General features: G+C 43.8%; 1 protein-coding gene across 1 annotated transcript in view; it reads left to right on the top strand.

Annotated features, from left to right (window-relative positions):
* LOC146809166 (IgGFc-binding protein-like) overlaps window positions 1-17237 on the top strand; it is a 249274-nt gene that overhangs the window by 79885 nt on the left and 152152 nt on the right. Inside the window, exon 4 of the mRNA XM_085615958.1 lies at window positions 16483-17053. Within this exon, the coding sequence (XP_085472084.1) occupies window positions 16483-17053 (571 nt within the window). The remainder of the gene's footprint in view (window positions 1-16482; window positions 17054-17237) is intronic.

Genomic DNA, 17237 nt, shown 5'->3' with positions numbered 1-17237 from the left:
ATTCCTCATACAATGTTTCATCTCTCCTCCATGCCTAACTCCTAAAACAAAAGGCGTTAGTTCTAACTAACAAAGGCAGCTTCTTACACCTGCAATTGAAATGTGAGAATCCAACATCCTTGCATGCACATGCATTTCGCTGACTACTTTCAAAATGAGAGCTTTACTGGGAAAATACATTTCAGGCCTACACAATTCAGCTAACATAAGAATAAACGAACAGGCCTTTCATAGCAAAACGTGAATATTCATTTAGGCCTTCACACATCAGGATTTGCACGCATTAATAATGCTTTGCTATAAACGTCTAACATCATTATGTTTTAAGCATAACTCGTTATTTCTTCGTGCAGTCTTCATCATGGTGCACTTTCAAATTGAAAGGCATTACATTACACATAAGCTTTTCGTTAAACAATTGCAATATACTAAAGGTTACAGTTTCGATTATAAATGCCATTACAATTCTCTTCTGCACGACACGAAATACATTCTATCGTCTCACTTGCACATTTCATTATTACAGCACAATTCTAATGATTACACGTTAATACAGCACAAAAATATGTGCGGGTGCGGACTATCCATGATTATGATGCACCCCTACAATTTCAGAGCACCATCACGCTCTATCAGTTCCCCTCTGATGACTTGTGTCATCACAACAAATCATACTCCCTGGCAAGAGAACTGACCTAAACAGAACTTGAAGCCGTTCTTCCCTGTCGGAACCTCTCTAGGCTCTTGATATTTTTTGTAATGACTGTCCTGCAGTCTTTCCATCCTTCTCTCCTGCTCTTTAAGGGAACTCTCAGTTATGTTTGCCCTATGCCACTTATAGGGTCTCACTAATCCCCACAACAGAATCACTCAAACCACCACTATAATGATAGGTTTCAAGATGCATCCAAGAATTTCCTGTTCCTGGGAAGTAAACCAACTCCCTACCTTACCAAGTCCTTTTCCACCTTTATCCCAAATTCCTTCAGTGGCCAAATCATGTACCTCGTGGTGTATCTCAGTAATGTTGCTTATATACCTCTTCACATCTTTACTGTTATCAGGTATATAAGTATAACACTCTAGGACTTTCAACATTTAAAGACTCCACCCTCCTTGGCCAACAAAACATCTAAAGCAAGACAATTTTGTATCACCACAGCCCTTATTGACACCATCTCTCCATCTACAAGTAACAAAGACCGAGCTATATTCGTTGATAACTTGTCCACTATAGTTGACAACTTCCTAATCTTGACATCATTCAATGCCACTCTCAGACTGGGTATCAGTGCTCCAAAACCGTCTCCTACTATTTCTCCTGCACTCATACCTCTCTTACTTCTAGTATGTAATCCACTTCCCAAATGTTTCAAATCCTCCATGTGGTAAATCTTAGGAAAATCCACTGCCACATAACACGTACCATACCAATTCAATGGCAATCCCACATAGGCATTCTTCCCGCATACAAAATACACATTTGGCACCACTTGTATCACATCTTGCAAACATATCTTTGCTGAGGCCTCAATGGTGAAAATATGATCACATACACTTTCTCCTACAAAGACCTTATCATAGTAGGTTTGTACTTGTCTCACACACAACTTCCCTCTTTGCGGAAAATCTAATGCAATTGGACCACTACTCCCTTTAGCCTTGTGAGCTTACTCTTCCTTGGTCCACTCAAATTTAGCTCCCTTGTTATAATTGTTTCCAATTAGTTGTCTATGTCTATCTTTTACTTGATCTATAAACTTCTTTTCGACATCTGTTAGTGAACAGGTTAAGTTATGTCGGTGTGCATAAGTTGTATCTAGGGTTGCAGTAGGTATGAAATACTTCCCTATTCTACCTTCCTGCTTCTAATAATCATACTTATTCAAATGCTTATAAGCTGGAACCTCTGAAAGCACTACATCATAATTAGAAAAATAACACTCATAATGACCCTTGTCATACAACATACTAAGTAACAAACTACAAGTAATACCATATGTCAAAGGAAGATGATGGTATTGAATACCTTCCTCCACAGACGCCAACAACTGCATACACACATAACAATCTCTCATATCTATCGTGTTAACGTACTCATATAGCAGCTTTGCATATGCGTTAAGTGTGTAATCACCTTTAGACAAATCTACATGCAACATACGACTGGTTTGATCTAGCATAGCCTTTTCAGCTCCTACGATGCCCTCCTTTGTGCTAGAAGTGATAGGTGTGAACGTCCCTTGTACCCCACTTCCCCAACCTCTGCATCGTGTGAAAGGATTATAGATACAACAATAACTACTACTATTGCTACTATCATTCCTACAGTACATGTACCTACTACCCACTTAGACCTACGATTTGAATTTCCAGACTCCATCCTTAACTTGTCGATTCAGCTCAACGAGAGGATACACAAGAGTCTCTTTCTTCCTCTTCAGATTGCTTGTTCAAACAGTTCAAACACAGTTCCTTGAAATTCTGAAAGTTCGTTTCACAGTTCAGTTCCTCTAATTTATTTACACTGTTCAAAAGACTTCCCTACCCCTCTTTCTTCTTCTACAGGAAAAAACCCTAAATTTATTCTTCTTCCACTCGAGCCTAGGTTACCTTCTTTGAAACCTTTATTTACAGTTCACAGTTCATTCACAGTCTCTTTTAAGTTCAGAACCAATATCAATCAACACACGCTGCAAAATTTCATGGCGAACAGCTATAATCTCTTGGGCTGGTGGCTGATACCCAAAAGTCGGAAAGGATAATTCCTGAAGGATCAAAATCCGCACCTTGCTCAATACTGGAGATCTTGGGACAGTGATTGTCAGCACCCCTTCTATTTCCAGTCCAGGAACTATCAATCCCACCTCGATTTTCAACTCGTGTGCTCTGCTGATCACTTGCGAAGACCTCAGTCTTCCAATCTCCACCACTCCTGGCATCTGTTACCAGATAGGTCCACTCCGGGGTGGCGTACTTCTGACAAGGCACTCTTAATCTCCTTGACCTTCTGGGACCCTCCTAAGCTTGCTCTCCTTCACTCAACTCAGATTCCGAATTCTCGGGCATAGGGGCAAGATCTCTCTCAGGGGCTAGTCTCAAGTGTAGCCTTCCTTGTCTTCCAGGCCACGACTCCTCTGCAGCATCAGCTTTTATTCTCTTCCCCCGACCACCTTGCACACCAGTCACTTCAGCTGAGTCTGACTCTATACCATTCACAATGTTATCTTCTCCCTCAGAGTCAATACCTGGGTCTTGTGAAGCGTAACCCTCCTCAGCTCGTTCTGGTGAACCAACTTCGTCAGCAACCCCCACAGCTTGTCTTGCCCTCTCTAGTGACTCTGCTGCCACAGCTGGATTTTTGTCTTCAAGCGGGGCGGCTTCTTCCAGGGGTCCTGAAACACTGCGATTGTGGGAGACATGTATCCAAGTTGGCAATCCTCCACACTTCACCGCTGTATTCGTCACCAGAATCACTTGATAAGGACCTCTCCAACGGGCATCAAGGCAACTTTTCCTCACATGCTTGCGGACTAGCACACAGTCACATGGACACAGGTCATGACAAGGATCTCTCGAGGTTGGGGCAGTTGCAGCTTCCACTTGGTGAGACACAGAATGCACCACATCAGCTAGTCCTTTATAATAGTCAAGGATCAAATCATCTGTGATGTTTATCAAGGCTGTGGATGGCACTGCTAGTAACCTCATAGCCCTCCCCATCAGAATCTCATGAGGTGAAAGAGCAGTCCGTCTATCAGGGCTACTACCAACACTCATCAACACCAGTGGCAATGCATCCGACCACTTCAGACACGTAGAAGAACAAACTTTTGCCCTCCTCATTTTCAATTTCCTATTAATTTGCTCCACCATACCAGAAGCCTCTGGCCGATAGCTACAATGCAGTCTCTGATCAATATTTAAAGCAGCACAAAGTGGTTTCATGATTTCACTGTGGAAATGTGTTCCTCTAACCGACTCCAATGAAGTTGGAAAACTGAACCTTGGGATTAATTCCCTAAGTAACAACTTTGCCACTGTAAGGCTATCACACCTTCTTGTCTGGTACGCTTCCACGCACCTTGAGAAATCACACACCACAACTAAAACATATCTCAAACCATTGCACCTGGGCATCTCGTTCAAATCAAGCTGTATCCTATTGAAAGGCCCTCCAGACCTCCCAATATGACTCAATCCAACCTCAGTTTTCTTTCCAGCATTAATTTGCTGACATGTAACACACCAATGACACACTGCTTCAGCAATCGCACAAAATCGTGGGTTATACCTCGCCTGTCTGAACACTCGCACCATAGCATCCCCTCCAAGGGGCACTGCTCCATGAATCTGTCTCGCCATAGGACTTAATAAATCATCTGGTAACACTGCTCGACCATCATTTGAAATCCAAATCCCTTCATCTCCTATCTCACAACCTGCTTTAATCCACACAGCTTATTCCTCTTCTGAAACCTCTCCCTGCAGACGCTTGAGCTCATCCCAAGTATCTGCCATGGCTAACATCATGCTGAGCTCGGTTCTTTCTGGCCTCTCTCCTATATAATCTCCAGTAAAAATGCACCCTTATTCAGTGCAAAAACGTGCGTCTTCGTCTGCATATCTATTTCCAAGAGAAATAAAGTAATTTCCCCTCCCATGGGCAGCACATTTTACCACAGCAATTTCCTATGGACGTTGTAAAGCTTCCAGCAATTGTCTCACATATTCCCGTTTCTAATGGGAGATCCTGATGACGTTAGGAACCCTCTCTGGGACCATAGCTGTCCAAATCATGAACCACACCGAACCCGTACTGACTGCCGGTGTAAATGGTGATTCAAATTTGGTCAACAGTCAAACAGGCGCGAGTCAGAGCAATGATTTCTGCTACTTGTGCAGAGTAGACTCCCTGTAAATAAGCAGCTTCCACAACTCCAGAAATGGTACACACAGCAAATGCTGTTCTCAAATGACCCACATTGTCTCTTAAGCTGAACCATCTACAAAAAAGATTTCATCAGGCTCAGATAGAGGTTCGTCAACAATGTCAGGCCTCGGTTTGGTGCAAAATTCTGTCACATCAAGACAGTCATGGTCCTCACATTCTTCATCAGCAATATTTGACACAGGCATTAAAGTAGCAGGATTCAAAACAGTACATCGTTTCAAAGTCACATTTTCTGAGACAAGTATAATCTGCTCATAGTGGGTGAGTCTATTGTTTGTCATATGATGTGTCTTGGCTATCGTCATCAGGAGCTCTACTGAATGTGGAACATAAACCGTAAGTGGATGACTCATAACAATACTATCACATCTCTCAATGCTGACACCGGTTGCGGCAACAGATTTGAGACATCCGGGCAACGCTGAAGCTACTGGATCTAAAGTAGCTGAGAAGTAAGCAACTGGTCTACGGACTCCTCCATGACTCTGAACCAGGACTGACAAAGCACAGCCTTCTCGCTCATAACAGGACAGTGAAAAGAACTTGTTATAGTCTGGCATCCCCTGCGTTGGAGCACAACATAAGCTGTCTCTCAGCTCCAGAAATGCAACCAAGCAGTCATGATCCCAAGACACAGGGTCACTCACATCCTTGTGCGTCAGCCTCTGCAGGGGGTTCGCCTTCAAGGAGAAATTTGAGATCCATTGGCAACAGTACCCAACCATCCCCAAGAACATTCTGACTTCTTTTTGTGTGGTGGGCACATTCATATTCATGATTGCCTCAATAAGTGTCTGGTGACACTTTCCTTTTGCCCTTCTCTATCCGATGACCCAAATACTGAACCTCAATCAAGCAATACTGTAACTTGCTTGGTGACACCTTGTGTCCATTCTTCGCTAGATGGTTCAGTAACGCTACAGTATCGATCCTGCAAGCATCCTCTGTCTCAGATGCAATTAAGAGATCGTCAATGTACTGCACAAGAACCGAATTCTGTGGCAACACGAGACTCTAAAGATTCTTCTTCAAAATCTGATTAAAAATCGATGGACTCTCTGTATACCCTTGAGGAATAAGACACCACGTTAACACACGGTCTTCCAGCTGGAAGGCAAACAAAAACAGGCTCTCCTCATGCAAGGGTACTGAAAAAAATGCTTGACATAGCTCAATCACTGAGAACCATTCAGCTTCACATGGGATCTGAAACAGTATCACTGATGGATTTGGTACCACAGGACAACATGGAACCACAATCGTATTGACCTTGCACAGGTCCTGTACAATCCTATACTTCCCACTCGGTTTCTGCAATCCCACGATTGGTGAGTTACATGGACTTCCCTTTATCTCCTTCAGAATTCCCTGTTCGATCATGTACTCGATCACAGGCTTGATTCCTGCAATCGTCTCCAGTGACAAATTATATTGGGGTATTCTCGGAAACTCAGCATTGGGTTTAATTTGGATCCTAACTGGCTCAACCCCCTTGATCAGTCCTATCTCTTCTCCTGTGAAATCATATACATCTAAAGAGACAGAGTCCCTCAGGTCGAGGGGAGTTCTTCAACTGTCAACAGACGCTTTTCCTCCACATATAAGTTCTGATTTACTGCCTTGAACGCAGCGTCATCAGCATTGGTCTGCAACTCCGCTCCCTTGGGTGTGCAATAGATGGTGCAATTCAGTTTACACAAAAGATCACGACCCAACAAACAGACTGGACTCGAGTAGCATACCACAAATTGGTGTCTATCCTGTAAGGTTCCTATTCTCACAGGTATCGGTTCAGTCAATGGGTTGTTCATTCTCTTGTTGGCTACTCCTACGACTTAAATCGATTGTCCCAAAAGGGGCAAGTTGGGAACTACTGCAGATCTCACAGTAGAACGGGTAGCACCAGTGTCAACCAAAAAGGTGGTTGGATAACATTCAACAACAGCCTCTACATGCGGTCCTCTCTGGTCCACCTCCAAGACTGCTCCAAGAGTACAGCCTTCCTCCCCCCTCAGGTACTGTTGTTGCCCTAAGTCTGAATCAATTTCATCAGAGGTCTCGATCAAAGGCATCTGCTGGTATGTTCGGTTTCCCTGTGGGATTTTCGGTGACTGGGGAACTTGTACCTGTGAAGTTAATGTCCCCCCATTAACAGATTTGGGTCTCATCACTTAAATGGCGACCTCAGGTGCCTGTACCATTTCCTCCTGCTGAATCTGATAAGCTGGATTCACCTACACTCGCGCTTCAAGTGCCGGATCTTGTGACAATTATGACATGCAGTGGTCTTCTTTACGGTAGCAACGTCTATTCCTGTCTTAGGATCTATAGGTTTCCCCTTCCCTTGTCCTGATGTATTCTGAGTCCCTCCTTGAATATTTCCGTGTCTTCTTCCTAAAGTCCCTCCATCTGACTGTGTCTGTTCTTCCTTTTCTTCATTCTGCATTTGGATCAGCATCAGCTGATCTTTAAGCTTTTTGTGCTTCGAGTCCACTTCATCACTGCAGAATCTGGCATACCGTAGAATTTCATCCAAATACTTGTTCTGCCAGCAAATCAGATGCAGTTGAATCATAAGGCTAACTTCTGGTCTCAATCCTAACATGAATTTGGAGACTAACTGTCCCATATCATTTGGGTCGAGGGTGTCCAACCCACTATACTGCTTGAAAGCCTGTAAGAGCCTCTCATAGTAGGTATGCACAGTCTCCATTGGCTCCTGAACAGTTCTGTCTATATTTACCCAATCAATATCTTGTGGCGAGATCTTAGATTGCAGCCACATGATCACCTGCTCGTACTTCTTCATAACCATAGGTGAAGGACCATGTGTAACAGAATCTCGCTCAAGTTCTGAAGATGGCCAATCAACAGTGATTTTACAAGCTGACCACAAATCGCTTGGCACTACAATATCAAACAACGTATTCAAATCAATCCACGGCACCTTTGAAATTTTTACAAATTGATCAACCTGTTTGTACCACTCAACAGGTTTTTCCCTTAGCCGAGGAAAATCATTGGTAAATGCTGGTAAATCACCTCTATTCCAAGGCACATACCCTCCACTTGGTAGCTCCCGCAACGGAAAGGCCTCTACTCTCACTGTACCTCCCCCCGGAGGTGGTGTTTCCCCTATGCTATTTCTAGTACTCTTCTTCTTTGACCACCTTTCCTCCCACTTATCAAGCATGCTCCCTATGATCAATTCACAAATGTGCGTTTTCAACCCTATGACTCTCTTCTCTTCCAATTCCTGATCACTGTAATTTAGTCTGTGATTTCCCTGTAACATCTTCGTCTTGGTCAAATCCACATCATATCTCTGTGCCAAATCTGTTAATTTCTCGTGGGCTCTCCTCGCCTTGCAAGTCACTTCTTTTGCCACAAACAGCAATTCATTTGGCTCATAGAGTTTGATACTTTTTAAAAGCAAATTCCCACTGATGATCTTCTCCACTTCCGCCTTTAACCTCACCACATCCAACACCTTGACCCTCAAATCTGCTTGTCCCTCGACTTGACCCACTATTTGATACTCCACTCTCACTGCTCTGGTCTTCCAGCTGATTCTCTTCCATTAAGTTCCGTGGAACAGATCGATTCCCCGAAACTCCCTGAATATTAGCGCTTTCCTCATCCCTCCAAGAGGGCCTCTCACTGTGGGTTCCCACATCCTTAGGTCAGAGCGCGAATTAGCCAATGACCCTGTCTTCACTGCTCTCGGTTCCACCTGCCCCCTCGAGGAATCTGTTGCGGCTGGCAATGGCGTGGTCGATTCAACAGGTCTCGAAAGGACCACTTCCACTCGCTATCCCTTCCCCTCCGAAACCAGTGCTTCCTCCCATCATTGACCGTACTAGACTTCCATTTCCGGCCTGATCTGGATTGTATACTGACACTATGAGGCCAATGGTAAACGGCACTGTAATAGCTTCCGGTAGTCTGGTAATTGTGTTAGTCTCACTTGCTTCCATTCCCCTCAATGGTTGCATCCCTATTCTCTCTGTTACCACTGAAATCATCCCTCTCACTCCCACAGTGGAGTTTCCCTGTGGCTCTCTATGCTCCTCTGTAAGTTCTCTCATTCTCTCTTCCGAACTTGGATTATATGGAGGCGGACGCTCTGCCAACAACCTTTTCAATAAGCTGTCATCTGTAGCACTGTCGTCTGCCTCTTCTTTCCTTTGCTGTGCATCTCCCACTTTCACTAATAAAGGAAACAATCTATCTCCCTCGATGGTGTCTACCCTCAATCTTTTCGTCAGTGCATCCCACCGTGCATCTTGGAACGCCCAGAGTGACCTTTTCATTCTTTCCTGACTTCATTCTCTTCTCCTCGCATATGCTGCTCTTATCCATGCATCTAATGCTTCAAACTGCGTTGGTCTAGGTGGAGGTCGCAACACATTCATTACTGTTCTCAATCGATACAATACATCAAGTCTAAATGAACCATAATGTGGGAAAGCCAAATCTCCCTATTTTTCAGTCATTTTTTGCCAATTCTAAAGCCACATTATAGTATGGAGTCCTACGTTTGTAGCCATGTAATGAGCTGGGGTATCCTCAGACGGTGCTTCTTCCCCCACTCGAGTTACCACTCCTCTATCTCCCCAACAAAGATCTTGCAATACCTTAAAACATTTCATGATGAAATCAACTTTCTTTTACACACAGTGTTTTCATTTTACTTGCTGATGTCAATCCACCAATACCAGTGCAGCTTTACATTAACCGACCTATTACAGCGCGGCACACTTCGATGTCACTCTTCCTCCTCACGCAGCAGTTCCCCTCCTTCACAATTCGTCTCGAACAATCTCACAAGTCTGACTCATACAAAGGTAATTGTCTGCCCACCATACGACCGGACAATTACCTGATCGACTGTCTGTCCACTAAACGACCGGACAGCCACTCGTAATTGTCTACCTCAATCTGACAATTGTCTGGCCGCGAAATGACCGGACAACTGCCCTCAACCATCTGCCCACGAATGGCTGGACGGTCACATAAATAAGTGATAGGATCCAATCACTCAATTTTACACACACAGTAACCCACGACCTGCGTTGGTCACTTAGACACTCGCTCTCTCGTTCCCTATCTCGGGTGGGGTTGTCGATGATGTCTCACGACTCCCATAATCAATGATCGACAATTACAGCTCTGGGTGTCTTTTACACCACAATCTATCTATCCCGGGATCTTAGGCTACTCGTCGAGCCTGACATAAAAAATCACATGGAACGCGTGCGCTCACATTCCGAAACCACAATCACTCAACTCTCATTCCAACTCCACCAGATATCACACAATCAAATCATCACCGCAATCTAACAACATCCCTATTGATACTCACTCCTCGCGAACTGCTGCTTTCGCCGCACCGTCACTCTCAGTCGGCCGCCGCCACACACCGTCCTTCTCCTCTTTCGATCTTCGGGGTGACCATCTCTTTGGCTCTATGGGGCTTTCTTTAACCTTTCCCTAACTTCTCCCCTTACTACAGCGGTGACCATCCTCTTGCTACCAACTGATGAAGCCGGGTTCAATACTAAAATCTCAACACGAAACCCTGGGCCGATGTCTCTTTTTTACCTACTGAAAAGTGTGAAGGAGAGACACAATTCATTCTAGACATTTCTAATATTCAATAATGACTAGGACTCGAGGATGACAGACTCCAACTCCAGATTAGGGGGTTTATTACAAAGCCAAAAATAACTGAATATACAAACACTTCAAGACAAGGTTGTAGAAATACATAGGAGCTAATACAAAACCAAATCTATGGATTAATCTGGTCCGGTGGATCATGAAACGAATAAACAATTCCAAAAATAGTACGCAAGCAAGAACAGCTCCAACATTCAAGTCGGACCTCATTTGCGGGTAAAAAGAAAAACCGTTAGACTGTCCCTACACTATCACTAAGATGACATCCATACTTAACATTTCCCAGACAAAACTAACCAAAGGTGTCAGCTTGTGAATTCTTCCTAAGAAGCCCATTCACAGTGTAAGTCGGATAACCACAGCTACAGAGATCATTCTAAGATACTCTTCTCCATCAATTCCCTTACACCTACCTCCTCAAGTCACCCTCTACCTCTCTGAACCTCTCTCTGTCTCCTTCTGCCTTTCCTCCCTCGGGGCACTTTCCCTAATACAAAATCACCAAACATAAACACGCCCACAGATCACCTCATGCTTACGGATACCGCTCCTAGGTAATTTTCCACCGGCTTCTCCATGTGGATCTCGTTGACCTTGATTCCCAGGCTTCCTCAGTGGGAAAGAACATCGGCTCCCAATTATCAACATTCCTCATACAATGTTTCATCTCTCCTCCATGCCTAACTCCTAAAACAAAAGGCGTTAGTTCCAACTAACAAAGTCAGCTTCTTACACCTGTAACTGAAACGTGAGAATCGAACATCCTTGCATGCACATGAATTCCGCTGCCTACTTTCAAAATGAGAGCTTACCAGGGAAAATACATTTCAGGCCTACAAAATTCAGCTAACATAAGAATAAACGAACAGGCCTTTCATAGCAAAACGTGAATATTCATTTAGGCCTTTACATATCAGGATTTACACACATTAATAATGCTTTGCTATAAACGTCTAACATCATTACATTTTAAGCATACCTCGTTGTTTCTTCGAGCAGTCTTCATCATGGTGCACATTCAAATTAAAAGGCATTACATTACACATAAGCTTTTTGTTCAACAATTGTAATATACTAAAGGTTACAGTCTCAATTATAAACGACATTACAATTATGTTTATGTTTATGTTTGTTCTCATTTATATAGCGCTAATCACCAAAGGTCTCTAAGCGCTTCCTCATAGTCGACAGACATAACATGACAGAAATGCTTAAGTTAGCCTAATCCCCATAAGCCTAAGCAAAGGCCTCCAGAAATAACATGGTCTTCAACCTCCTCCAAAATGAGAGTAGTTTTGTGTCCTTGTGCAAATCCTCTGGGAGCTTATTCCACATCTGGGGTACAAAGACCGAGAAGGCTCGACCACCAAGTGTCGTCATGCTAAAACGGGGACAGGTAAGAAAACTGGCCTGCGAGGAACGATGATGACGGACCGGGACATAGGGCTTCAAATGATCTTTAATGTGTTTGGGGGCTTCACCAAACAGGGACTTGTGTGCAATGCACAAGCCCTTGAAGCTTACCCTTTGTTTGATAGGTAGTCAGTGCAAATGACGCAACAAGGGAGTGGCGTGCGTCTTTCGAGGCAGCTTGAATATCAACTTTGCCGCATCATTCATGACCACCTGAAGTTTCCTCAAGAGTGATACAGGGAGACCAATGTAGACTGCATTACCATAGTCTAGACGAGACAATACTAAAGCGGTTACCACCACTTGCATTGTGGTGGATGACAAAAGGACAGATAATTTTCGGAGCTGACGCAGTAATCCGATACAACTTCCCACCACAGCGGAAACCTGGTTCTTCATGGTCAGTCCGGTGTCTAGTTTGATACCTAGGCTTTTCACGGTCGGCACTGGCGTAGGAGTAGTGCCAAGCTCTTGAGGCCAGAACAAGGTGGACCAAGGCGAGGAGTCAGGAAAGAGTACCAAGACTTCGGTCTTATCTGGGTTCACTTTTAAAGAATTCAGGGTCATCCAGTTCATGGTGTACCTAAGAATGTTCTGAACATTCCGTTGTGAGTCACAGGTGTGATCAATGCAAACTATTAGCTGGTTGTCGTCCGCGTAATTAAACACCTGGCAGTCTAACTTAGCTAGGGCCTCAATCAGGGGTTGAAGATAGATGTTAAAAAGCAGGGGGGACAATGCCGAACCCTGCGGAATCCCCAATGGAGAGTGCCCTGTTTGGACATAAGGTTACCCAACTGGACTTTCTGCTGGCAATCTTCCAGAAAAGAGGTGAACCAGTGAAGGGCCATCCCTGTAACTCCCAGCCGCTGCATACGAGAGAGTAGCCGCCCATGATTCACCGTATCAAAGGCGGCTGAGAGATCGAGCAAAATCAAAGCAGAATGGGTCTTTTTATCTGCTGCAAGTCGTAGATCGTCCCAAACTGAAAGCATCACCAACTCAGTACTGTTATGTGCCCGAAACCCCGCTTGCCAATGATGCAGCAAGTGATGTTGTTCAATATATGATGCAAGGGCTCTGAGCACATGCTGTTCAAGGACTTTAGCCAAGAACGGCAGTTGGGAAATGGGGCGGAAGTTCTTCAGATTTCGAACATCCGCCCCTGCTTTCTTCAGCAGTGGGAGTACTATTGCTTCCTTAAACTTCTGAGGAACCTTTCCTGACATCAAAGATGAGTTCAGGACAGACAGGACCTCAGCCTCAACCAGAGGGATGATCATTTTGAACACCTTAGGAGGGCAAAGGTCCTCCGGAGACCCGCATTTCACTTTAGACACTATACGAGCCAGATCCTCTGGTTCAAGCACCGGGAGCTGAGAAAAGGGGGTCTTCAGGGAGCCAGGAGGCTCTTCCTCAGCTGATTGTGGGCAAGGGGCAATAAGCATATTCTTAATGGCCAGAATGATGTCTTCAATTTTAGTTAAAAAGAAATTCTGGATTTTGTCACATTCGGCTTGATTAGTGATCGTTTTTTGAACTTAGGGCGAACAAAGCAAACACAACGAGATGATGGACGGAGCACTGAAACATTTCAGACACTCACTCACAGTCACACATCTGGGTTGAATCCATCATCGTTCCTTAGCTCACTTCGCCACCTCAGTTCAGACTCAGCTATATGCAAATCAGTCTTGACCCTTTGCTTCATGGGAACAGTCCAGCCTGAACTGCCAAGTCAGGTTTTCCCTGAACCGGAAACAAGCATCCTGGGACCGGTTTCAGGGTAACACCCCTCATCAGCCAGGCTAACTTGAATCCAGTGTCAAAGTGAGCAAGGGACCCACGTCTGGGCATACCCTGCCAACTTAGGGTGAACAAAGCAAACACAAGGAGATGATGGACGGAGTGCTGAACCTTTTCAGACACTCAACACCAGTCACAGATCTGAGTTGAATCCATCATCATTCTTTAGCTCACTTTGCCACATCAGTTCAGACTCAGCGATATGCAACTCGGTCTTGACCCTGTGCCTCATGGGAACAGTCCTTTTAAAATTTAATGTGACCATTACGCTAGACTTTGAATTACTATTAAAATTAGTCCTTGAATCACTTTTCTAGCTATACCCAAACTGAATTTAAGTATAAGGTATTATAATGTAAGCAACTGCTTTTATATGGGATAGCCAGCATTTCTACAGTGAAAAATGACTTTGGAGGTTTTTTTACTTCCAATCTACTGGTGCTGCAGTGCTTGTCTGGTAACATTTAACTTACAGGCTCTGGGTGCACTTATTTTGTCATATTCTATGGACCTATAGGGACGTGAAACATGACAATCAGGAGCGTAGCTAATTTCTACATGTTTTAGTGTCAGACGACATACACTGGGGCCTGATTAGCAGTGCCTCAGTGAGCGGAGTCAAAACAACCAGCAGTATCAGTCCCACAACAATGATGGGGACAATTGAAAAATAGGCATTATATATATATAATATACACTTAGTTTGTCTGTGTTGATTTGCCATCCTAAAATATGCCATCCAGTACCATTCTGTTAAACTGTGATGACCTAATTCTTCCATTAAGCAGCATTCTTGTTTTCAATTGCCTTCCAAAACCTGATGGACCGTTGTTAAATCTGTCATTCAGTGTCTGCCACTTAGTGCTGTAAATTCTAAGCCATACAGCTGAGTGGATAACCAGTCAAGTCATTTTTCTGGCACATAGAAGTTCTCACTGTTCTGTTGGTGTTTTCCAAAAGTAGAAAGCAGACTACTGAAATTAACAATAGAAACTCTACACCAAATGGGACGAAATTTTTGCAAAGAATATTTAGGAAATAATATGAGTGAATGAGGCATTTCAGGGCGATGCATTAACAACTGCAGTGCATCCAGAAAACAGTGGTTGACCTAATGTTCCATCTAAAGAAAAAGGACCTTGTCTCTCAAGCTGGAAAATTCTTTCCTCTAAGTAGAGTAATGATCCTTGGCTTTGGTGTTTAGGTGCTCACTTGTGCACAGTCCAACCCTTTTGACTGGCAGACTCTTATGGCACCCCTCCAGTAGTTCACTCCGGTAGACTGACATTTCATTTGTAACTGTTCCTCTAGGATGTATAATTCTCGAGAGGGCAGGCGATTTGCAGTTCTTGGAGCTAAGTTGTTGGATTGACTTAAAGTTCATGTTATTCTTGAACAAACTTTGATGTCATTCTGAAAGCAATGGAGGAGTAGCATTTTGGCTAATCATTTCTCAGATGGTGTCCACAATCTTGACCTAGTGCCTAGATATGATTGGGTCTGGCTGGCGTGCCACCTGAATATCGAAACCACAATACCGATGGGACATAATATCAAGGAAAGAATATCAAAAATAAAAACTCAACAGGTAATTAAGGCTAGATTTGCTATACTTAACTTTACATATATGTACCTATGAAGTACATATATCTTCATGGTACGCAGATGTGGAGTCAGGAGTAGTGAATCCATACTTCCCTAATTGCATTTACCTTTTGATACATTGTGCCTCTATATTCTTGTGCTACAATATTGTTGGTGTCGATATTCAGTAGTACAATCGCTCTGGGTTGTGTGTGATACAAATGAATGAATGAATAAATAAATAAATAACTATGGTCTTGCAGTCTCAGCACGAGTTCCTGTTAATGCTTCAATTTGAAAAAAAACCACGAATCACTGACCACTAGCTTTGGTGATATAGAATTTAAAATATGACTGCTCTTGTGCAACCAATTAAAAGGTTTTCAATGCGCTATCTCCACAACAGGACTGTCTGTCACAGTTTGAGTCCCAGCTAAAAATCACTGGTTCAGATGCTGGTTGTGCTGGTTATGGTACATTAGTATTTCTACATGTTCCTGGCCGGTTGTGGTATTAATGAACATGGATGCTTTGTGTTACTCTTCTGGGGTGTGGTGATCAGCTCATATGATGAGAAATGAGGAAGTTGAATCTGTTTACAGCTGTGCCATGTTGATGGGGCCAGTCTCATTCCAGAGTGGGTATGCCGCCAGCTGGGTTAGTGCTATTGGTGACACTTTCAGCAGTTGAGTTCAAGGAAGTCCCAGATGGTGAAATGGGTGAGTAGTGAAGAAGGGAGTGATTAGGGAATTGATGGCATTTCTGTTATTGAGAAGGGGCTGGTGGTTAAGTTGGGTGAAACAGGAGACTACAACTATTGTCAAGGTTGATAGAGATGACACGGTTTGCATGGAAACATGGTTGAAAGCCATGCTGACCACCATGTACATGCTTCTGTAAAAAAGGTGGTCAATGGTAAAGAAGGTGTCAATGACGCTCAATAGAAGAGCAGCGTATGGTTTTGCCGCAGGGGTGGTGTTAGACTGGTGACTCTAACAGTCAGTTTTGTAAATCCTCAATTTGCTGCCTTCTTCCCCTTGTAGGTGAACAATCAGCGCTTCCCTTTGCCCATCTCTCTGAACGATGGAAAGATCCGGCTTTCTCATGTCGGCCCCTCCGTGATCATCGTAACTGATTTCAACCTGAAGGTTGTCTATGATTGGAACATCTACCTTGAAGTGCGCATCTCAAGCAGCTTTTATAACAATGTGTGTGGACTCTGTGGCAACTACAATGGGGCCTCAAAAGATGACTTTTTGACCCCAGAAGGGAAAACAGCTGGCAATCCAATTGAATTTGGGAAGAGCTGGAAAGTGGATGATGGGGATGCGTCGTGTTGGGACGACTGCAATGGAAAATGCCCTGACTGCACGACTGCATCATTAGTAAAATATAAAGGCAAAGACTACTGTGGCATCATGTCCTCACCGACTGGACCTTTCAAGATGTGCTACCCATTCATTGACCCCAAGATCTACAAGGACAACTGTGCCTATGACATGTGCTACATTGGTGGCTTCCAGCAAACGTTGTGCAATGCTCTCAAGGCCTACGCTGACATGTGCCGGAGTAACAATCGGCACATCGAGGACTGGCGGAGCGTGGCTGGATGCCGTAAGTAATGCAAGAACTTCTGAGTCAAGTTTTTAAAGTAATACGTGTTAGTGTTGGAGCTTCACCGAGAGTCAATTCCACCGTTCAAGCTTTAATCTTCTTTTCCCATCATTCGAACTCTAAAAAGTCTGAATTTCCATTGATATAATTCATTTTTTATGTGTAATTTATAAAATAGCCATAT

Source organism: Triturus cristatus, chromosome 7, assembly GCF_964204655.1.
Source record: "Triturus cristatus chromosome 7, aTriCri1.1, whole genome shotgun sequence".
NCBI classification, from domain to species: Eukaryota; Metazoa; Chordata; class Amphibia; order Caudata; family Salamandridae; genus Triturus; species Triturus cristatus.
Note: the sequence above shows the minus strand (reverse complement) of the source record. Positions and strands in the feature narration are given on the sequence as shown.